Source organism: Atractosteus spatula, chromosome 7, assembly GCF_055471065.1.
Source record: "Atractosteus spatula isolate fAtrSpa1 chromosome 7, fAtrSpa1.hap1, whole genome shotgun sequence".
NCBI classification, from domain to species: domain Eukaryota; kingdom Metazoa; phylum Chordata; class Actinopteri; order Semionotiformes; family Lepisosteidae; genus Atractosteus; species Atractosteus spatula.
The window spans coordinates 61,319,745-61,341,884 of NC_142712.1; the positions used below are offsets into that span (position 1 = coordinate 61,319,745).

Below are 22,140 nucleotides of genomic sequence, written 5' to 3' on the forward strand. Positions count from 1 at the left end.
TAAATGAACAGGTAATCAAGACCTCCATTTAACTTCTCCTTTGAAGTAGGACACCACCTACAGTTTAGTGACCTTTGTTACTGTGCCGAGTATCGGTTAGATGGAAAATTCTGGTCCAGAGGAAAGAGCGCCACCTACTGGTCCACCAACACCAGCTGCAGTGGTAGCCTGGCATGCCCAGGAGGTCTTCCATCTCATTATCGACCAGGCCCAGCCTTGCTTGGCTTCCGAGACTTGGCTAATATATGGTGATAACGCACCTACCCTCAGAAAAAAAATTTCCACGCTTGTGACACACATTTCAACAAACATTTTTCGTCCGCAATCACTTGCGCACAGGGCTTACTACAAGACTTTAATTCTTACATTCAGCGCTTCTTAAAGAATAATGCACCTGCAAAAACGTCAAAACATTCACCAATGCTTTCTAACAACTAACGTTGTTGGCTGTTTGGCGTCGAAAATGGCTTTACAATAATGCGCCTTTGAGATTTCCAGGGAGCGGACGTGTCTGTTGCCTTTGGCTGCGTCCGCGACACGCAACACGCAGACGAACGGAAGTCTGCGCGGCGGTAGCGCAGCCTCTGCAGGAAACCTGTCCATGCCGGGCGTCTGCCTACATTTACCCGACAATCGTCACTGTGTCCCACCTCCACAAGATACATCATCTGCATACCGAAAGAAGCAGGCGCGGATTTACTAACAGCCAAAGAGGAGGCGGTTGATAAAGAAGTGTGTCTTGCCACCAGCTTTGTCAACTTCATTGCACCTGCAAGCGCCACTATGTCAGGGGTTGTGGGACGACTGCGAGTTACGCTATTAATGTGCCTGTAGATTACGTCCATTGCGACATTAATTTATGAAATTCTTGCAGTGTTTAATTGAACTTACAAGGACATACTCAGAGGTGCTTCCAATGCACGTGTTTGCAGATTTGCTAATGTAGACTGGTAATACATGCAAACTATATTGTAAATGAATGTACACAATTTCAGGGTGTCGGTTGCAGTTTGGCCCTTATTGGTTGAGATACCCAACCATCGTAAAAATGCCTACCAGAAATACGAAATATATATATAAATACATTGCTGTGAGCTAGTGATCTAATCTGGGAGGAGAACAGAGTGATGAAGCCAGTTTAGAGATGGGGATTATCAGGAGGCCATGACTGTTAAAGGCCAATTGGAAATCTGGCCAGGACAGCAGGGTAACATCCCAGCTCATTTCACGAAATGCCAGTGGATATCTAAAAACCACAGGCAATCGGGTCCTCATTTTTACATCTCATCCGAAGCACAACACCTTTCTTTATAGCATAGTGTCCCTGTGACTATACCAGGGCATTAGGACCCACACAGACTGCAGGGTGAGCGCCCCCTACTGGGCCCACTAACACCTCTTCCAGCAGCAGCCTTGATTTTTCCCAGGAGCTCTCCCTTCCAGGTACTGACCAGGCTCACACCTGCGGAGCTGTAGCGGGTTGCCAGCTGTGAGATGCAGGGTGATATGTCTGTTGGCATACGATTTTTGCATAACAAGCCAAACATAGCGTCCGTGTTATTTATTTCCAGCAGAGAATATTTCCTCCACACCAGTTCTCATGACACCGTACGGCTTGAAGCTCGTAAAAACAAGGGACCAGAGATTTTCTGTGCACCGCTGGCAGATGCACAACGGAAAGAGCTTCCATTCAACTGAAAGGCTTCAGCTTAGTGAGACCGTATCATTTTAAGATCGTAAAAATCACGAAGGGTGATTCTGCATTCATTTCTTCTGCGATCATAATCCCTTACTATTCTACGTCAGCGTCTGTGCTCGATTGTAGCTCTTCTGCACAGTTGACCACGCTACCTCTGCGCAGGCCGTGACGTCATGCCCAGACCTAAGTAGCAAACCCAGCGGAGCGGAGTGTCGCAGATCCAGCCTTTATTTCAGTGCCTCTTCATGCGCGGTTAAGGCTTTTTCCCGTCACCATGCCTGTAAGTTTATACACAGTTTCACTTTTCTGTTTTCCTTTCGACTGCATCGGTTGACGCCGATTAACTTGTTTTAAGGAAAGGATTGGCCTTCGATTTCTGTTGTGTCTCGGCGTTCCCAATCGTGTGGACGCAGATTTCTTTAGCTTTGTCGTGGCGTGGGACACATGGCGAGCCCCTGCGCTCGCAGTGCTTGTTCAAGTGTGATCTAGGCCTCGTCCTTTTTTAAAAGTTGTAAACAGAGTTTTACTGTACAATAAACGTTTTGATATATTTTCCGCTTTTGCAAATGAGTCAATCCAATTTTGTTGCGCGTTGCATCTCTGTTAAAGGAGCGATCCGCCGATTAAAACAGAAATTAACCTTTAACGTTTAGGTCTCAGTTCCATCAGTTTCGTTTTTGATAACGTTATGAATTCCCGTTGTGTAGAAACTGCTGAGGGTTTTACACCCCCCCCAAATGTAGCATTCGTATTCGGTGTCGCCTCGTTCCGGATGGATGTTGGGACTGACATTATCTTCTTGGTTTTATCTGAGAAATGGGACAACATGTTTATCATGTTATTAAGTTTAAAGTCCAATGAAGGAAACTTCTTTAAGGCGTTGTCTCGCGGTCTGCAAGACAATCTTAAGACTGTTTTTATTTTCACACAAATCGTCTCGGATGTAAAATGTCTGCTCTGATCAGGAGTTGTTGTTTTTTTTTACTTCATTTCACAGCTGGCCAAAGACTTACTGCACCCCTCTCTTGAGGAAGAGAAAAGACAGCATAAGAAAAAACGACTGGTGCAGAGCCCCAATTCCTACTTCATGGATGTGAAATGTCCAGGTATTTAAGTCCCTCCCACGGAAATACCCTAGTACAATAAGAATGATGTTTTAATAAAGAAAGGTAGAGTTAACATAAGGTTATACACAATGCACTTTTGTATATATGACCTTTTGGTTTTAAATTTAAAGTTCAAATATATTTAAAATGTAGACCAAACATTAAATAAGCATCAGAAGCATTCAGGTCCGTTAAAGGTTATCACATGTTGCTGGATTACTAATAAGACTTGCAGATCTTTTTCCAATCAGCATTTGTAATGCAGACTCGCATGCTTTAGCAAAATGTTTAAAGGCAAAGTTAGTCATTTGCCAGCAGATATTATAAAGAAAGTCAAAAACTGAAATCTGCTGCTTGCATATGTATTCAGACCCCTGTGCTCTGGTAGCTCTAAGTTTACGCAGGTTAAAGGAATTGTTGTAACAGATATAAATAGGTTTATTCCATGCTGAAAAAAAGAAGAAAGAAAACACAATGTTTTGGCCGTGGAGCCTTCTTCAGGTGGAAGGATGCTGTGGGGATGCTTCTCATCAGCAGGGACAGGGGATCTTGTTAGAGCTGAAGGAGAAATGGATAGAGCAAGATGCAGGGAACTACTGCAAGGGGACTTGTTTCAGTCAGCTAAAAAACCGAAGCTTGGGAGAATCTTCACCTTTCAGCAGGACAGTGATCCCAAGCAGTGGGCCAGAGCAATATTGGAGTGGCTCAAGAATAAAAAGGTGAATGTCCTTGAGGTCACTCAAAGGGCGGAGCGGTGGCTCTGCGGCTCAGGATCTGCGCCTGTGGCTGGAAGGTAGCCGGTTCGTATCTCGTGGCCGGCAGAGGAATCGTACTTTGTTGGGCCCCTTAACCCCAACTGCTCCAGGGGCGCTGTATAATTGGCTGACCCTGCACTCTGACCCCAAGCTTCTCTCCCTGCCTGTGTGTCTCATGGAGAGCAAGCTGGGGTATGTGAAAAGACAAATTCCTAATGCAAGAAATTGTATTTGGCCAATAAAGTGATCTTATCTAATCAATTTCCACAAGGGAGTCCAAGCAGTGTCCTTTAAACATGAATGAGCTGGAGCAACTCTGCTGAGAGGAATGGGCTTCTCAGCAGTGTGCAAAGCTGGTAGACACCTACCGCCTAAAGGCCGTGATTGTTGCAAAAGGTGGCTCTGCGAAATATGAATGTGTGGGATCTGAAAACTTACGCAAGCAGTATATTTCAGTTTTTGACTTTTAAGATATCTCTTGACAAAGAAGTGATTTTGTATTTCAAGATTTTGTTTGAGCATGTGAGTTTGCAATAAAATTGCCTCCTGGGGGCGGGGAAGAAAAGTGCAGATATCACTTGTAAACGAGCAAAGCTTGAAAACTTTTAAAGGGTTGGAATACTTTTACCAGGCACTGTAAATGTTATTTCTTGCAATATTAGTATGGATTATTTAAAAACCGTTTGCTGTTATGCAAAAGAGGAAAATGAAGTCAATGTATGGACTTCTGTTAGATGCCTTTGCACTATAACAGGGCAGGCACGACACTGAGAGTCCAATATGCGTCATTGTTAACACAGCCCCTGTTTGTCTTTAGGTTGCTATAAGATCACTACTGTGTTCAGTCATGCCCAGACAGTGGTCCTGTGTGTTGGCTGCTCAACGGTCCTGTGTCAGCCTACAGGAGGGAAAGCCAGGCTCACAGAGGGTAGGTGGAGAATGTCCTAACCAAGCACATTCTTTCTGCCATTCAGATAGAAACAGTCACTTACAAAATAACTTTCAACAAGCAACTTTAATTGAAACCCCTTCCTTGTATTTCACACTAGCCAGTGAAAATGTGCATCTTAGTAACACGGGGTTAAATGTAACTATTTATTTATTATTTTCACTTGCTTACATACTGTATAGTCAGTTAATGAGATCAGTGGTCCTGGTTTCATGTTTGGGGATTAGCCAGGCTGTTGCACATGTATAATTGTCTTGTTCTCTTGCTGTCAAAGTGTCCCAGTTGTATTATTTCCACGTATTCCCTAGTATAGCCGTTGTGCCAAAAATGTGTTGAAGTACAGTACAGCAGGATATTTGATTTTGTAGATGTTTAAGAATATTGTTTCCTAAATAAAGACAAAGGGCAGCACTACAAAAGTATTTACCCCACTCATTCCTTCTTGTTTCCAAGCTTGTGTTTGGTTTGTAGAACTTGAACCAATGGGTCGTGTTCACTTTTCTGTAATAAATGTAGTTACAGCCTTTAAAAGCCTTTTATGCACTTACACTTTTAAAAAACAGTCAAATAAACTGAATATTCAACAAAAATGTAAAATAAGAGAAGCGTGCACCAGGCTAAGTATATTTTTTTAACTTTTTCAGGTTGTTCTTTCAGAAGAAAGCAGCATTAAAAAGGATGAAGATGGAACTGTAATGTACAGAAAAGTAATGTTTCAGATCAGTGATCAATGCCTTATAAACTATTCATTGATTCCAATGGATGCAAATTAATGTGTAATTGTGTATTTGAAAGATACATGGCAGGTTGTTTCTGTTATGTGATCTATTCAGTTTTCTGAATAAAGCCCTACATATCTGCAACAAATTTGACTCTTTTAAATCAGTTATCGTGCTGAAGGGGTTTTAGCTTAACATATTGATATACTGTGGTTTTTAATAAACTTGAGGCACTGGACCCTCTATGATACCTCCTCTCCATACTTTACATTGGCTTTTTTTTTGTCTCAAAGAAATTGTTGGCAAGAAAAAGAGGTACATAATTTAGTGATGTTTTGCGCTTTACCTAAACTGTATTGTGACATTTGCCTTCAGCCCTTAGAAATTGGAACTGTTCTGTAAATGCTTTTCATGTCCACTAAGAGACTCATCAGAATATTCAGTGGGAGGCTGGTCAAGTCTGAGCATGTCTTTTTACACACACCCATTCTTATATAGTGTCACTTAAAAGAAATTGATGTATGCTAAATCCAGACTCTGAATTTAATTCTAGATTCAAAGCAGTTGCCTATAACACTGATTACAAATGGGGGGAGGAAGCCCATACCACATCAAGTTTGTGCAACATCGCCCATAAACAAGTAAAGTGAAATTTCCCGTTCTGCTACTTGAAAGGTTTTTACCAAGGTTTCCCCCCGTATTCTGCATGGCTTAATTTTTTAATGTCACACAATTAATCTATACTTTCCATAGCAGCTGTTTAATGCAATGACAACACTAGGATGAGTTTCAGCCTAGGTTATAAGGCAGCAATCTATAAAGGAAACTGGTGCATCAAACCAGAGCATAAAAAGTATATATACACTTATCTTTGAAAAAAAGATGCTTGTTCTTAAGGTGAAAACAGTTAATGTACATTTTCATGCTACTTTCAGGAACATAAAAGACAGCTCTGAATGCAATAGAAGGACTTTCAAAGTTTTCATTGACAAATGGAATTTCTTAAAATTTGATGTGCCACACAATCCACAGATGACAACAGAAACTAGTTTTTCCATACAAAATTTATTTCAAGAAAATAACAAATAGCATGTTTCAAAATGGGATGATTGCAGTTAAGTACACGTACTTGCTGTATAAATCTATATTTCACCTTCATAGAAAGCATACATTTTTACATCTTCACTTTAATACTCCTGACAGACTCTCTGGGGGCAGGGGGGCGAAAGTGATCAACAAAAATGTGCAAAAGGCAAACTTGAAATATGGCCTTTGTATTTTGCAAATGAACCTCACAAAAACCCAAACATGACACTCAGAAGGTTTAATAACATGCACTACATTTACAGTGTACACAAATGGTTCCCACTGAACTCCATTGCACGTGTAATGCTCACATTCATTGTGTCTGGCACTGAACCCCACTATGCCTAGGCCCTTCATCTTCCTCATAGGCCTCTCCACTGTATTGTCTGCGTTGGGATTCAAGGTCCATCTCAGTGAGGTCAACCTCTTCCACATCATCAGTAATCATCAGTTCATCTCTTGGAGGCAGCAGAGCTTCCAGCTTTGGAATTGTCTGTAGTGGAAGCCATCCATTTTCTGGGAATTTTACCTTGGAGGAGAGGAAAGAACAAGTCAAAAAAGTTCTAAATCTCATACAATTTACAAGGACTACAATCTAAGGATTAAAGCTAAAACTAGTCAACCTACAGTTCTCGGGGAAAGAAAAGTACACACTTACCGTAAACTGAATTATTAGCAGTCCTTTCTCATAGGGGTCCCTATACACAGGCATGCCTTCATTCTGTACACATTTGATGTCATTGTGCTTAATGACTTTACCTAGAATAGAGAAAGTGTACATTAACATTTAAACATATCTAAGAATCTGATATCAGCGGTACAGTAAAGACCAAGATGAAAAATATTAGGTGCAATAAAGAGTATAAACTTAGTAACAATTTTGATTTTCTTAGACCTTTTGTGCCTGCAGATCTGACATCTCAACCTCTATAACTTACCTGGAGATGAGCTTATTATGAGTGTTCTGTTATCCAGTGTCCGGATGGTCTTCTTGAACCCACACAAGGCCTCGACTAACTTGATTTCCATTTTCATGATGAGGTCATCTTCCCGCCTCTGGAAAACTGGGTGTTCTTTCTGATCCAAGACAATGATGACATCACCAGGCTCAAGCCCAGGTTCCTGATCTCCCTCTCCATGGAATGTAATTTTCTGACCATCTTTCATACCTGGTACAGATGCAGTTACTATTGTTAGGACTTGAACTTTACAAATTCAGTATTTTTCAGTATAATTTAAACAATACTACAATACAGTTCAATAAACCAAAGATGTAGTTACATCTTTCGCAATATTTCTTATATATGAATATTATGTATAGCTGACCACTTTAAAGCATGGTTGGTCATTGTAGTTCAGGTGGGTAGCTGTGTCAGCATGCATAGGCTGCAAAAGATGGTTGGTCATTGTTTATTTTTTAATAACTAGTTTTGGAATTGGAAAACTCCATGGACTGCACAACATAAGATTTTTCACTTTCCAGAAATGCATCATCAATGCACAAATCAAATCTTAAAAAGTATTTTCTTTCATAAATTATGGATTGTGAAGAATACGTTTCCAGTCAAGTGAATTTTGGATTACAATTCTACAAAGAATGATACCCACCTTTATCGACATGAACCTCCAGGATTTTCTTCTTCCGCTCAACTTTGTGGCCATTGCAGTTCTTGCACCGGTCTTTAGCACTGAACCTCTCTCCCTGTCCCTGGCACTCCCCACACATGCTCTGGATCTGCTGGATCATGCCGGGTCCAATCTGTTGCACCTGGATTTGCACACCCCTTCCTTTACAGTTGGAGCACTTCTCCAGGGCGCCCTTCTTGCCGCCGTAGCCTAGAGGAAAGGAGCAGATATTGTCAGAGGTGGGTCATTCAGAGGTAGGCGTGAACTTAAAACCAAGTCAAACAGTATGACAAAACCCACCCGACATTGTTGGTTACTACTGATCGTTTCAAATACAGAACTGCACTGATCCAGACACCCTTTTCATGATCCTATAACACACAAAACGTTCTTTGGTGACATTTATTCCTTTAACACCTTAGTCTTCCATGCCATTAGTGACAATCTTAATTTAATATTAGCTAGGGGGGGGGGGGGGGGGAGATATTGATCTTCCATCAAACCAGGTTTTAAAAATTCCTTCTTTCGGATGTACAGTGTAGATAACGGAGCAGGTGGAAGGCCTACCATCACATTTCTCGCAGATGACATTCTTCTGGAGGGCAAGTTTTCGCGTTGTGCCGTTGTACATGTCTTCCAGCGACACACTCAGCTGATGTACCACATTCTTCCCTGCAATAAAACCAGCAGAGGCAGGTGGGTTATAACTTGTCCGCCATGTCCCCACTGTGTCACACAAGCACTAAACAAAACTGAAGCAAGCAAGCAAGCTTCAGCAACACACCTCACAGAAGAGGAACTGCGTCAGTGGCCCACCAATGGTCTTTAAGACATATAGCATCTGACTCAGTATTTCCTTGGATTTTTTGATGAATGCAGAAGACAAGTTAATCAATAATGGAAACTTGACAGCTGAGGGTCCCATTCAATCTCCATTTGTACAGTACCGCGATATTTTACCGAATGTTTTTCTTTTTGCTGTGCTGATGAGCGAGTCGAGTTTTCAGCGCACACCTTGCAGCTATTAATCATCCAAATCTGGCCACCTTAACGTACACAGGTGGCGGTTTGTGGTTTTGCTTCTCCTGGACTCCAGGGATTCTGCATTAATAACGTGTCCAGACAGCACAAAGAAAGATCTCGACTCACCTCTCCTCTCCCTGTGCACTCTTCCCCCACCCCCGAAAAACATGTTGAAAATGTCCATTGGGGAAGAGAATTCTCCTCCTCCTCCTATTCCTCCTTCTTTGATGGCCTGCTCCCCTCCCTGATCGTACAGATCCCTCTTCTTGGAGTCAGACAGAACTTCGTAGGCCTGAGATATAAGTTTGAACTATGGGGAGAGACAAGGGAGAAAATACGAGCAAATCAACCTCCGGCTGTTCATGTTTTCAATTGAAAACACAGCGGCGCTAGAACCGAGAGGGGGGGGGGGGAGATATAGATTGAAGAGCATGACCCAGACAATATACTGGGATTAAACCAACTACGGAGACAAAGCGAGTTCCTGGCATATTTAAATATTTTATACACGACATCCTGATTTATTTTTATTTTTTTTACAGTTTAGTAAATGTCACAACATGACACGGCGGTCTTGCGGAATTTCTAACCGGGAGTCTCATGCGGCTTTAAAGGAAGGAGCAGCGCTGTTAATTCTGATCGGCTAGTTTTGTTTGTTTGTTTGTTTGGTTTTTTTTTAAAAAAAAAACGACAACTTGTCGTTTAGGTCAATTAAAAACGCCCCGTATTCACAGAGAGAGGATTACTGCTGGGAAACACTCGGATCTAAGGGCTTCCTCCGGCCCGGCCGGCTGCCGCAGTCCAGCTCCTTCCAGAAAGTTCCGCACGTGTTGCGCCGCGGCCGGTTCCGACTCAACCCCCTCCGGTCCGGCCCGGCCCGGCCCGGCCACGACACGCACCTTCTCCCCCTCGTTCGGGTTCTTGTCCGGGTGGTACTTCAGGGCCAGCTTTCTGTAAGCCTTCTTGATCTCGTCGGGCGAAGCCTTGGGACTGACGCCCAGGATGTCATAGTAGCCGGTTTCTTTGACCATCTTGCCGAGCCTGAAACGTCAACTGGAGGAGAGAGAGAGAGAGAGAGAGAGGTAACCGCGGTCAATGAAAACGATAACCGCCTCCCCGAGTGTGGCCACACACCGTTCCTAAAGGCAACAACGACATTCATAAGACAGAATCACCATTAGCAACAATACTTGAGCTGCATGGAGGCTCCAGCTCTCCCCTGATCTGCACAGGCGTATGTACACACATGCGGCCGTATCTTTCCCATCGTCAAATCCTTGAATAAACTAAATACAGGTGCGCTCTCCGGTCACCCTCAAAGCAGTACCTGCGAGTGTAAAAGCCAGAGAAAGCGGGCTGGTTTCCTCTCCCCGCGCACGCCGCTGCCGCCAGACGCCGGACCGGTTCGCTGGGAAGATGTCTGCCTGCGCTCCTTTTTATAAGCCGCCGCCGTGCAGAACCTTCTGGAGCGCCGAAGCGCCTCCTCTCCGGTGACGCCAGAGAAGCCCAGAAGTTTCGCCCCGTCAGGCGAGAAGCCCAGAGCGCTGCCGCAAAGCCCTTATCGATGCGTGCGTGTGCGTGTGCGTGTGCGTAAGGCCCTGCCTCATCAGCTGCTGCTCTGCACTCTTAAAAACAGGCCGGGGGGGGGGGGGGAAGGGTTTCCAAATATACCCCCAAATTCTGGAAGCATGTTTTTTTTTTTTTTAGCCACGGCGGGTTTATTAATAGAAACAGCGAAGTGGAGGGATCACGCCACTGTACCGGTTTAAAATCCTGATTCATGTCGTGAACTATTATCTTGATATAATATGTACGCATAATACACCTATTTTATATTCATAAGGGGATGAGGTTTTTAAGTTCATCGCAGCTCCGAATAAATCATTATAGGATTAATGTAATATTATGTGTTGAGGCTGCTTCATTCCAGGTTTAAGCAGAGATTTTAATATAAAGTTCACCGGCTTAACGGCCAGCCCATTCTAATTAGAAATCTCGTTTCTTGCTGATGAGAGCTCTCCTCCCTTGTGGATTTACCTTTAACGAGCCCGTCTGTGATCTCCACCTGCCGACAAAATGATTTATTACTTACGATGGGAGTATTGGTCAGGGCTCTAGATTATTACCTGGAAGGTTAGGTCACGACTGGCAAAGGCCAGGGGAAGAGTTAGTCAGAGGTTAAACCGTCTACTCTTTATGAGAAAGTCCCTGGGATTTTTAATGAGCAGAGTCAGAACCTCGGTTTTACGTCTCATCCGAAGGACAGCGCCTTTTAATAGTATAGTGTCCCCGTCACTATACTGGGGCATTAGGACCCACACAGACTTCAGGGTGAGCGCCCCCTGCTGGCCCCACTAACACCTCTTCCAGCAGCAACGTTAGCTTCCCCAGGAGTCTCCCATCAAGGTACTGCCCAGGCTCACACCTACTGAGCTTCAGTGAGCTGCCAGTTGTGAGTTGAAGGACGATATGGCATTAGCAAATAACAATTATTATCGGTGGTCATAGGTACAAAATGCTTGTAGCCTCTATGCTAAAGCGAGAACACATTGCTGAGTTGTTCTTCTCTCTCCCTGGAAGTCCTCTGAGAGACTCCCGGACTGAAACAGCATGATTTTGGGATCAGGATGCAGTCTCCTGATGTCACTTTGTCAGTGTCATCCAGGAGACTTCTCATCAGCAGTCAGGTCATATATCAGCCTAGTAATCAGAGGATCTGCTGTGCTCATAAAACATTCAGACCAGTTGGGTTTTCTAATTGAATGGGTTGTCCTTATTTATGAGGCATCTTGCAAGTACAAATACCATTTTATTTCTGCAAGCACCTCAAAGTGTTGTGCAGGAGCATGGACATACAGTAGTACACTTAACACAAACAAGGTTCAGGAAATTCTCTTGAGCCCCAGAATGTACCTGGTAGCTCTTCCTCTGAAGTGGTGACCAAAACCGCACACACTATTCTAAATGAGAAACGATGGCTTGTACATCGTATAATTTTAACAGAGCATCCTTTGATTTAAGATCTGTTACTACAAATTAAAATATAGACCAATGCATATATCTAAGCACTTTATCCCAATATTTTGTTGCCCTTTTTTATTAATTATTAATATTGTCTCTAGAGGATGTGTCTAGTTCATGTTGATTTAAGTATCAACATAAACACCAAAGTCTTCAAACTCAGTGTTTCCTATTTTGTTTGTATATATATTTTAGCCTTTTGTAATACTCTGCAGTTGTCTATATTAATTGTTATTTGCATTTGCGTATTTGCATATTCAAGAGAAAATCTAACAGTACCCATAGCTCAATCTAAACCAAATATGAAACATACTATTTAATTGATGTAAACATGGACTTGGAAAAGTTGAAATAGCCTACAATAACTGGAATGTCAGCTAAATGATATTTTCACATGTGATGTGAGTTTTTGTGGAGCAATATTGTTTCTCTTGTGGGTATTGTGGAAGATCCAACTGTTAATGTGGCCTAGGATGATTTGCACATGAAAACTCCATTTCACACACTGAAGTAAATAATATAAATAATAATGCTCATACTTATTTAGCACTTTTCTGGGCCTTTCTTTACAGTGCTTTACAGGTAATGGGGACTCCCCTCCACCACCACCACCACCATGTAGCACCCACCAGTCTGCAAACCACACATCAGCTCTCAGTTTGGAGGAGAAGAAGTCAGTTCATAGATGGGGATTATTAGGAGGCCATGGTAAAGGCCAGGAGACAACTTGTCGGTAGTTACACCCCTACTCTTTTCAAGAAACACCCTGGGATTTTTAATGACCACAGACAGTCAGGACCTCGGCTTTATGTCTCATCCAAAGGACGGCACCTTTTTAAGACTATGGTGTCCCCGTCTCTATACTGGGGCATTAGGACCCACACAGACCACAGGATGAGCGCCCCCTGCTGGCACCACTAACACCTCTTCCAGCAGCAACTTGGCCAACCTGGCCAGGTACTGGCCCGGCTCACACCTGCTGGACTTCAGTGAGCTGCCAGCTGTGGTTGCAGGGTTAGGCTGCTTACTCTGCACCCTGCTGCCTGACGGTATAAACTGAAGGCTTTAAAGTGGGCTGCAGGGTGAACACGGGGAGAACATACAAACTCCATGCAGACCGTACCCCAGGAATTAAACCAAAGGACCCCAGTGTTGAGGGGCTGCAATGCTAAGCAGTGTGCCACTGTGTCTCTCAGAAGCTTCCACCTGCATGGTAATAAAATAATCAAATAATACAATTTAAAATATGCCATAAATGTAATTTGAATCATAAATAAGTCTTTCAGATGTATTATTCCAAAAACAAAAATTAAACTCTCAGAAGAAAGACTGCTGTAAATACACACCCTTACTATTAATAAAAATCCATTTGTAAAACATCAAGTCTTTGTGCTTAGCAACACAAGCAACATTAGCAACAACGATGAGTCACCATACAGAGAGGAGGTGGAGCAACTAGTGGACTGGTGCACTAACAACAACCTCTCTCTTCATGTAAACAAAACAAAAGAGATAATCATTGACTTCAGGAGGGCCCACGCTGATCACTCCGCACTGTACATCAACGGCTCCCCTGTGGAGACAGTTAGAAGCACCATGTTTCTTGGTGTACACAATACAGATGACCCCACTTGGTCCCTCAATACCACCTCCCTAGCCAAGAAAGCACAGCAGCGTCTCTATTTCCTGCAGCGACTGAGGAGGGCAAACCTTCCCCCCGTCCACTCTTACCACTCTCTACAGAAGCACCATTGAGAGCACCTTGCCCAGCTGTGTCACTGTCTGGTTTGGGAACTGCAACGCTTCAGACCGCAAGACCCTGCAAAGAATTTGTGGAAACAGCTGAAAAGATCATCGGAGCCTCCCTCCCTTCCATTTCTGTCACCTATCACAAACGCTCCAGTATAGTAGATGACCCCTCCCAGGCCTCCCATAAACTCTTTTCCCTCCTACCATCTGGGAAAAGCTATCGCAGTGTACGGGCCAGCTCCACCAGACTCTGGAACAGCTTCTTCCCGCAGGCTGTCAGCCTGCTCAACACCCTGGAATCTACTTGCACCCACCCCAATTCCAGAAACAGGGTTTAAATCCCCCCTGTGTGTTGTGTATGTTGTATTATGTATTGCCTTGTAATTTGCACTATGTGTATGCTGTCTACAGCGTCTATGTCAGTGTCCTGTCTGTCCTGCCTGTATTTGCACCGTGGACCAGGAGGAGCGATATTTCGTTCCGCTTTATATCTGTATCTGGCTGGAATGACGAGTAAAAGTTGAACTTGAACTTGTGGACAGCTCCAGCTAGTGGTAGACCCGCATTACTGCACCCTTCGGAGGGCCAGAGGCACCGCGTCCAGTTTATTCAGGTGGGGAGCTGCGTCTGCACGCGTAGGTTGCAAAGGAACAAGGAACAGGTTTATTCCCTGCTGAAAAGACAAGAAAGAAAACACAACGTTTCGACCGTGCAGCCTTCTTTAGGTGTAGCCAACACTGTAGCCAGAACTCACCTATGTATTCTAGGTATGTATACCTAGGAAGAAGAAGACCTCACACCTGAAGAAGGCTCCACGGCCGAAACGTTGTGTTTTCTTTCTTCTCTTTTCAGCAGGGAATAAACCTGTTCCTTGTTCCTTTGCCACGCCAATTTATATCAAGCTGGCGTTCATATCCGGTTCTGACCATTGTGACTACGGCTCAGTCAGAAATAACATTAAAGCTGGACTGAAATTAGATGGTTGCACATTAAATGGGTAAATTAAGAGAGGTTGGTAATATAAGTGGGTTGCACGTTAGTTTTTTGTGAGGCCCCATATTTATGTTCCAGTAATTTCCTGGTGTGTTTACAATTTTAATTGATAATTATGAAGAATTAATTCACGCTCACCAGTTACAGTGCATGACGTTTTAACTCTGACCGTAGGGTTAAACATATAAACATACCTTTATAAACATACATAACATTAAACATAACTTTCTGATGATTTACCAAATATAAAAGTGTTTTTGTAACGTTTACAATATTAGCTTAAAACGGCAATAATGATTTGTAAAATGGCATTTCGTATGTCTAGTGCGACCTTTTCAAATGAAACTGTATTTCTGTGTTGAAATGAAGGTAATGCCTGAATACAATTCTAATGTGGTGCCAAGACTGAGCTTCAGTTAACATTATATTATAAATAACAGACCATCCAAAAATATGTAAAGATGAAGATGTCACTCAACTTAAGATATTTATTCCCCCACAACATCGCGTACCTCGTTACATACATCGTAAACTATATTAAATAATCAATTTAACGTTGAATACCTACCAGAAAAAAAAGATACCAAACAGAAAAATAACGTGTCTCATGATTATAATATAATTCGGAACAAGTAAAGGTTTATTCTATGCTTAAAAGAGAAGAAAGGAAACACAACGTTTCGGCTGTGGAGCCTTCTTCGGGTGTGAGGGGTTCGCATGCTGACGCAGCTACCTACTTTAACAATTTTTTTCATATAATTATGTATTTTGAACGATTGATGGATATTTAACATCAGTGATGTCTGTAATGCAACTGTTTTCAGTATGATAGTCGTTATTATCGTGGCGGTCGTTGCGCCTAATTAAATAAATTATGTGTTTTCAGAATGATTTGGTCGGCTCCGAACCGGGATTATTCACTTTAACAAAACACGGCGTTTAAAAAGACAACACGAATCGAACTGCTATTTACTATTTTCCCCAAAACATTTGAGAACTTTTTACTTTATAAAATGATTAACTCTACTTTATATACACAAACAACGTCAGAAAGAATCCAGCGAAGTAGTAACGACGATTCATATTACAGCTACTAATTACTCAAAAAACATTTTGAACGTGACCTGTCGCGTAATATATGCTTATAGACAGAAGCATATAATATATGATGTATGCTAGTATGCAAGCGAAAATCTTGCACTTAATATTAAGGCAATACGACCCATCACGAAATACGAACCATATTATTTATGCAATCAATACATTGACCGCAAGTGTAGTCCGCGTTCAAACGTTTGAAACCAAGGCGGGTAGGGGGGAGCCGCAATCTCACTCCCTCATAAATGACCACAGGCCTGAGCACAGCGTCGAGCGGCCCCCGGCGGAAGGCAGATGTCGCGCGCGCTCGGCCCGCGAGAGGGTTTGGCGCGCGGCAGGGCAGGCGCGAGGGGGCGGCTGGAAACGGACGGAGAATTTAAAATCCCGCTCTGAACGTGCGACGGAGCCTGAAGCTGTGGTTTCTTGATCAAATATGCGTGTACATTCAGGAAAATACACGACAGATTCTTCTTCTTCTTCTTCTTCTTCTTCTTCTTTTTTAACCGACGGCAGTTCTGGCTGATGAGGACTGAAAATGATGAAGAGTTTGAGAAACGGGGGGCGCCCAGCTCGTAACGGCCCAGCACAACGCAGCCTGTCCGTCCTCCCCCGGTCTCCCAAGCCCTGCCGGCTTAAAGGTATAAAACACGCTTGACCGGAATGGAAGAAGCCCTTTCACGGCCACACGGAGGACAGGACATGAGCAGCAGACAAGGGGTGTGATGGCAAAATCCCCAAAGGCAGGTGTCCTCTTTTTATTATTTCACAACGTCGAGCTCGGTGGCAGGAACGGGGGAAAGTGTCGTTTCTCTTGCGCTACTCTCATTCATATTATTAAGAGACGTTTTGTAACACAAAGGTCTTATTATTCCAACAGTGTTCTTCATGGATGTCCTTAAATTGGCCAATGGCATTTTTAGGGTTAGCTGGTTTAACAGCCATTAGATGGTTTGTCTATTATATCGACTGTGTTGCATGGCATACCTTAAACGGCTTTGTGTGCTGTAGATTCATATGTATATTCTTGGCATTTTGACAGACAGTAGTGGTTGCAGAACTGGACATAGAAAGTGTTCCAGCTTTAGTGCTTGTTTTCTACAAAAAAACTGGTATAGGGTAACCCGTACGAACACGTTGGACAGCAGGTCCCTCAAACCAAGTCTCGGCTGCGAGAGACGACGCGCAGACCGTTTTGAATGACGACACATCTTTCGGATGACGTCACCGCACCGTGACGGGGCAGCTGGTTGACTGAGTGTTTTGATTTAATTAAGGTCGCCAATCAGCGCTTAGCGATAGTTTTTTTAGAATCCGATGACGCAGATGTCTCGAAAAACACTAAACAGTAAATAGAACACTTTCAGCAGGGAAACGCGTGCAAACATCATCATTTCTCAGCGGAGTGAAATGTTTCCGGACGCTTTTTGCTTGAGTTCATCGACATTTTACCATTGAGCTGATCCGGGACCGCCTCCTTTTTTGCCGCGAATCACACCCGAAAACTCCCGCTGCAGTATGCAGGCCTTGCGAGGTGAGAAAAAAGAGCACGCTGGAGTCGCACTAGTCAATAATACAATAATGGGTATTTTTTATGTAGAATAGTAGGTCTATATACCTGCATGTGCATACGATTTTATTATAGACATGTATAGGCCTTATGTGTGTAGTGGCTAGGGAAATTTCTAGCATTTTATAAAAGCACGTTATGTTCTTTTTAGTGGTCTAGATCTGCGATTTCACAATATTTAAGATATTTAATATATTTAATATTTATTTTTGAGTTTGTTAGTTTCCTTAATTGGAATTGGAAAACTCTTGTCTTCAAAATAAATCAAAATCTTTGGTGAAAATGAAGTCTTTCCAATACTCAAAGTAAATAATTAGGATGTATTATTGCCATTTATTTAAGAAATTGTAAATAATCTTTTAAATATTAATAACATTTTAAGAATATGGCCTACCAAATCAAAATGTAGTTTTTAATAGGGCAGATGCTACACAAAAATTGTACTGTGCTATTAAGATAATTATTGTAAATTGGGAGTTATAGAAGTTACTAAATGAATGTATTTTTCTGTTTTTATCCTATAGATATATTTTACTTAGTTTTTACATCTGTGAATTGAACATTTCAGGTCAGAGAGTTGGACAGATTCCTCTTATCTCTGGAGAAGCACTTCGATATACAGGTACAGTAGCTATGATAAACAACATTGGTCACAGAATATGTTCGAGCTTAAGTGCTTTTTGAATGTGAATTTACAGTATGTTTCATTTTCATAGTATTTCAATTAAATTATGTGAATGTTGTATTATTGTTGCTTTTCATTAATGACATAAGTAAAAATCCAGTTCACTACTTAACTGTAGTTAATGAGTGATCATGGAAAACATAGAGAAGGAGATGCTGTTTTACGTTCGACTGACCCTCTTTTTTTACAGGCGTAAACGATAATAATAGGCGTGAATTATTGGTATTGTCAAGGGCACAACTGTTATTTTTAAAATCAATTTCTCATGTAAAAATTTCATTCTTTTTTTCAGGTGATGCACTGATGTACCACCTCCCTGCACCAAACTCCAGTCAATATGAAAGCCCAGCTGCAGGTAAGGTGAACAGGCAGGTATTTACAAAGCTACCAGGGACATACAACTGTTGGTGAAGTGTAACCTAGATAGCCTAGGTAATACACTGTTTCCCAAATTATGTGAGTGTAATTATATATAAAAGAAATAAACTTCTCAATCATATTTTCTCTCTTATTGATTATTCAGATGAAAGACTAATCATTTTTAAAATTAATTTAATATTTAAATATATGTTTTTTTGTTCAGAAGCCTAGGCACTATGTTAGTTTTCTATCACACTATACTACAATAGTATTACATCTCATAAAATGTATGTACAGTAACACATCTCATAGAACTGAACAATTATTTTTTGCCTTTAATTTAGTAAGAGAGCCATTGCAGAATGATAAGAACCCTATAACAGTTTTGATTATTTAGATTTCTTAGTGAAAATATTTTAAATAATGAATAACTGTGTGTTGCTGGTCAAAGTGGATATCACAAAATCTATGTTCAACCACATACTGTAGCATCCTTCAGAACCCAAATCAGCCCACAAGTAAGTTACGGAAGAGCAGCAAATGTATTTTTACCATCTGAAAAGCTTTTATTATAGTACAGGAAGATATGGACTGTATATGTTCAGATATGCTACAGTATGTGTATGAGATGACAATGGTTAATTTCTTGGACTTGGACTTAAAGTCAATGGACTTCTTTCTCACCCCTTAAAGAATATATATTTTGTAAGGAACTGTTTATCTACATTTAGTTAATTGATTTTTTAGATCTGGATATATATCAGCGCAGTGCAGCACAAAATGGAAACTTGGGTCTTCAATATTACAGTTTTACAGGTATGAAATGTTTAATTAAGGATTAAATGCCATTCCATGATGATTGTTCACATTTGTTTGTTATTTTATGAGGTACCATGTAGTGTCCTTTTGTCATTTGTCCTTTTGTCTGAAAATCCTATAAACAAATTTAACATATATGCCTTTACTGTATGTCATAGTTGTTGGCATTGCAATGAAGATGAGTTTTAAATGTGCAAATTATTGTTTTGTGTTATGAGTATATGTGACTTTACAATAGAATTAAAAAATGTTTGGTTTTAGTTGAAGTCACAGTTGCATTTTCCTTGGAATTTGAGTAAAGGCTCATGATTTGCTTGTTTGTACTTCTCTTTCAGGCCAGAGTAGCAATGGCATTCCTGTATTTCACAATGCTAGCTCCTATCAGCAGCAAGTGACATGGAGAGGTAAGTCATGTTTCAGACAGAATGCTTCTCCATGTTTATCTTACACAGGCTTTATATATTACCTTCCTAGAACAGTGTATTTTAAAGGTAGAACTGTGAGAAGGATAATATGTTTTCTGAGTTAAAGAATAATGTTTTCTTTTCAGAGAATAATAATTTAGCTTATGAAACCAATACACAATTAACCTTTATATATTGGAACATGAATACAGTGCATCTTGTTTCATTGGAATCAATTCACTGTTTTTATGTATAAAATCAAGACCTGTCAATTTAAGTTTCTGTAATGTTTTACTCTAAAAGCAAAGTGCTGTAATTGTACTTTAAAACTCAATAGGTCATCTTGAGTTAAATACTTCATAATACAGATAGTTCATGATTTGAAATATAATGAATGTTCATATTCTTTTTTAGAATATGGAGCACATAACTATGGGTACTATCAAAATGTGCCATCATGGACCAGCTGGCATCCTTCAACATACACATACTATAGCAATGAAAGTGCTTCTCAGCCCTATGGAAATCACTTCCAGCCAGCTCTGAACTCTGTTCAATACCAAGGAAACGGAACCTGCTATTCTACAGGCAACAATTACCAGAGCTCTTATGCTTATAGCAGTGGATACCCTGTGCCTCTGATAAACTCTACTCATCTGGGACACCAACTGTCTAGACCCAGCAACACTGTCTTAACTTATCAAAACCTAAATGATCTTATCCAGCCCAGACTCCAAGAAAGAAAACCCTCAAAGATAAGCCCCACGGTACTTATCTCAAATAAGAAAAAACCCTACATGGATCCTACATCAGTCGATAACTACAAACCTCAGGCCTTTGAGATGATTGTCAATAGTTTAGAAAGGGAAATAGAAATTTTGTCCAGGAAGCCTCTTTTACCCGACAAAGTGAAGAGCATTGATACAGTATCTGCAGCAAAACCTAATTTTCTTGGTACTGAGAAGGAAATCTCAGTCACTCCCATACGTCAGGAAGAGAAACAGAACTTAACCCAGATCTTGGCTCACAGGTGTGACATTTCTGAACAGAGGGACAGCCAGGGAATCGGTCAAGGCCATGAAGAAAATTCCCAGGAGCAGATTAATTCCAGCATCATGACTTTGGATGATGGTTTGTGTTGTTCTCAGAGCCCTGAGATTAGTTGTAAGGAAGAAATAGAAGGACTCCAACGGGATGCTGACTTGGGAAGTGGGGACATCAAGGCTGCAGCCAAGAAGACTGTAAATAATATCACATCCCTTGGTCTTCCAGAAGATCTCCTCTCTGCAAATTATGACTGCTCCATTGTATCAGCTATGATCTCTACAATGAACTATTTTTATAACATTAATGCTTCTGATGTCCCCAGTGACACAGATGATAGCCTAAAACAATACTTTATACATCAGAGGAAGAGAAGGAGGGATGATTATGAAGAGAGACTACGATCGAACAGCTCAAACCTTTCTAAAAACTCTAGAAATGATATGCAGACAACTCTGATTAACACCATAAAGACAGAAACACAAAGGCATCCTCATGGAATAACAGAAAAACATGGACCTCCAAAAATCCAAAACATATACCGCAAGACATTAAAGAGAAAAAGGGCATTTTCAGAAACTGGATTTTTGGCAAAAAGAGCTAAGTTTGGAGATCATGCAGCTCTCCGGGCTTTCAAAAAATTGTGCTGGCGTCAAATGTAACTCAAGAACATTATGAAAGTGAAGATATATTATATATTTTATGGGTATTTATTGATAAGTTATTTAAATTTTAATTCAGTTGATATACATAAATATTTAGAACTACCGATATAAAGATTTGTTCTTAATGTACACGAAAATGGGTTTACACACTTTGTATGACATTTTAATAAACCATTTAATTTCAATAAGTGCTGCTTTTTAAGATTTTGGTCTGTTATGTTTTGCAATTTTAATCTAAGTATTGAGAAACATGAGATGGGAACGCAGGATAATCTATCAATAAAGTATCATATGTCTTGTAAATCTGTTAAACATAATTCATGTTCCTGAAGTTATGCAAGTGTTTAGAAAGTAGTTGTTTTTGAGTATCATTTAACTTGAAAGTATTTTATGAGATTCAACATCTTATGGACCAAGGAAAGCTGAATTTCTTTATAGAACTTTGTATAACATTGCTTTTATCTTACATTTTTAAAGAAAGCTCACAATGTTATCTATCAATGATTCCTTTGAGAGAAACTAGAAAGGTAATAAGATGCCTATTTCCAAAACGTATATGTTCTGTATGGAAAAACTGGGCAACTGGAGCTAAATATATTCAATATATTACAGAAAAGAATAATAAAATCATAAAAACATTATTTTTAGTATACCACCGATACGAGTGTATCTAAACACAACACATGTACTAGGTGTGGATAAAACACCTACTGTACCTTCTACTTTACCTAGAGACGTTGCCAAGCATATACATGATTTTTGTCTTTGTTAT

General features: G+C 41.0%; 2 protein-coding genes across 2 annotated transcripts; one reads left to right on the forward strand and one right to left on the reverse strand.

Annotated features, from left to right (window-relative positions):
* Window positions 1-1,872: 1,872 nt before the first annotated feature.
* On the forward strand, window positions 1,873-5,376 carry rps27l (ribosomal protein S27 like). Its single transcript, XM_088921944.1, has 4 exons — window positions 1,873-1,979; window positions 2,697-2,805; window positions 4,378-4,488; window positions 5,154-5,376. The coding sequence occupies exons 1-4, from the start codon at window positions 1,974-1,976 to the stop codon at window positions 5,180-5,182; spliced, it is 255 nt and encodes an 84-aa protein (XP_088778070.1). The 5' UTR covers window positions 1,873-1,973; the 3' UTR covers window positions 5,183-5,376.
* Window positions 5,377-6,277: 901 nt separating this feature from the next.
* dnaja (DnaJ heat shock protein family (Hsp40) member A) lies at window positions 6,278-10,471 on the reverse strand. The gene is made up of 8 exons (XM_088920687.1): window positions 10,291-10,471; window positions 9,863-10,016; window positions 9,090-9,273; window positions 8,508-8,612; window positions 7,923-8,150; window positions 7,253-7,483; window positions 6,973-7,073; window positions 6,278-6,843 (listed from the first exon to the last, which is right to left on the reverse strand). Exons 2-8 carry the CDS (start codon window positions 9,992-9,994, stop codon window positions 6,628-6,630), a joined length of 1,197 nt encoding a protein of 398 aa, XP_088776813.1. The 5' UTR covers window positions 9,995-10,016; window positions 10,291-10,471; the 3' UTR covers window positions 6,278-6,627.
* Window positions 10,472-22,140: the final 11,669 nt, after the last annotated feature.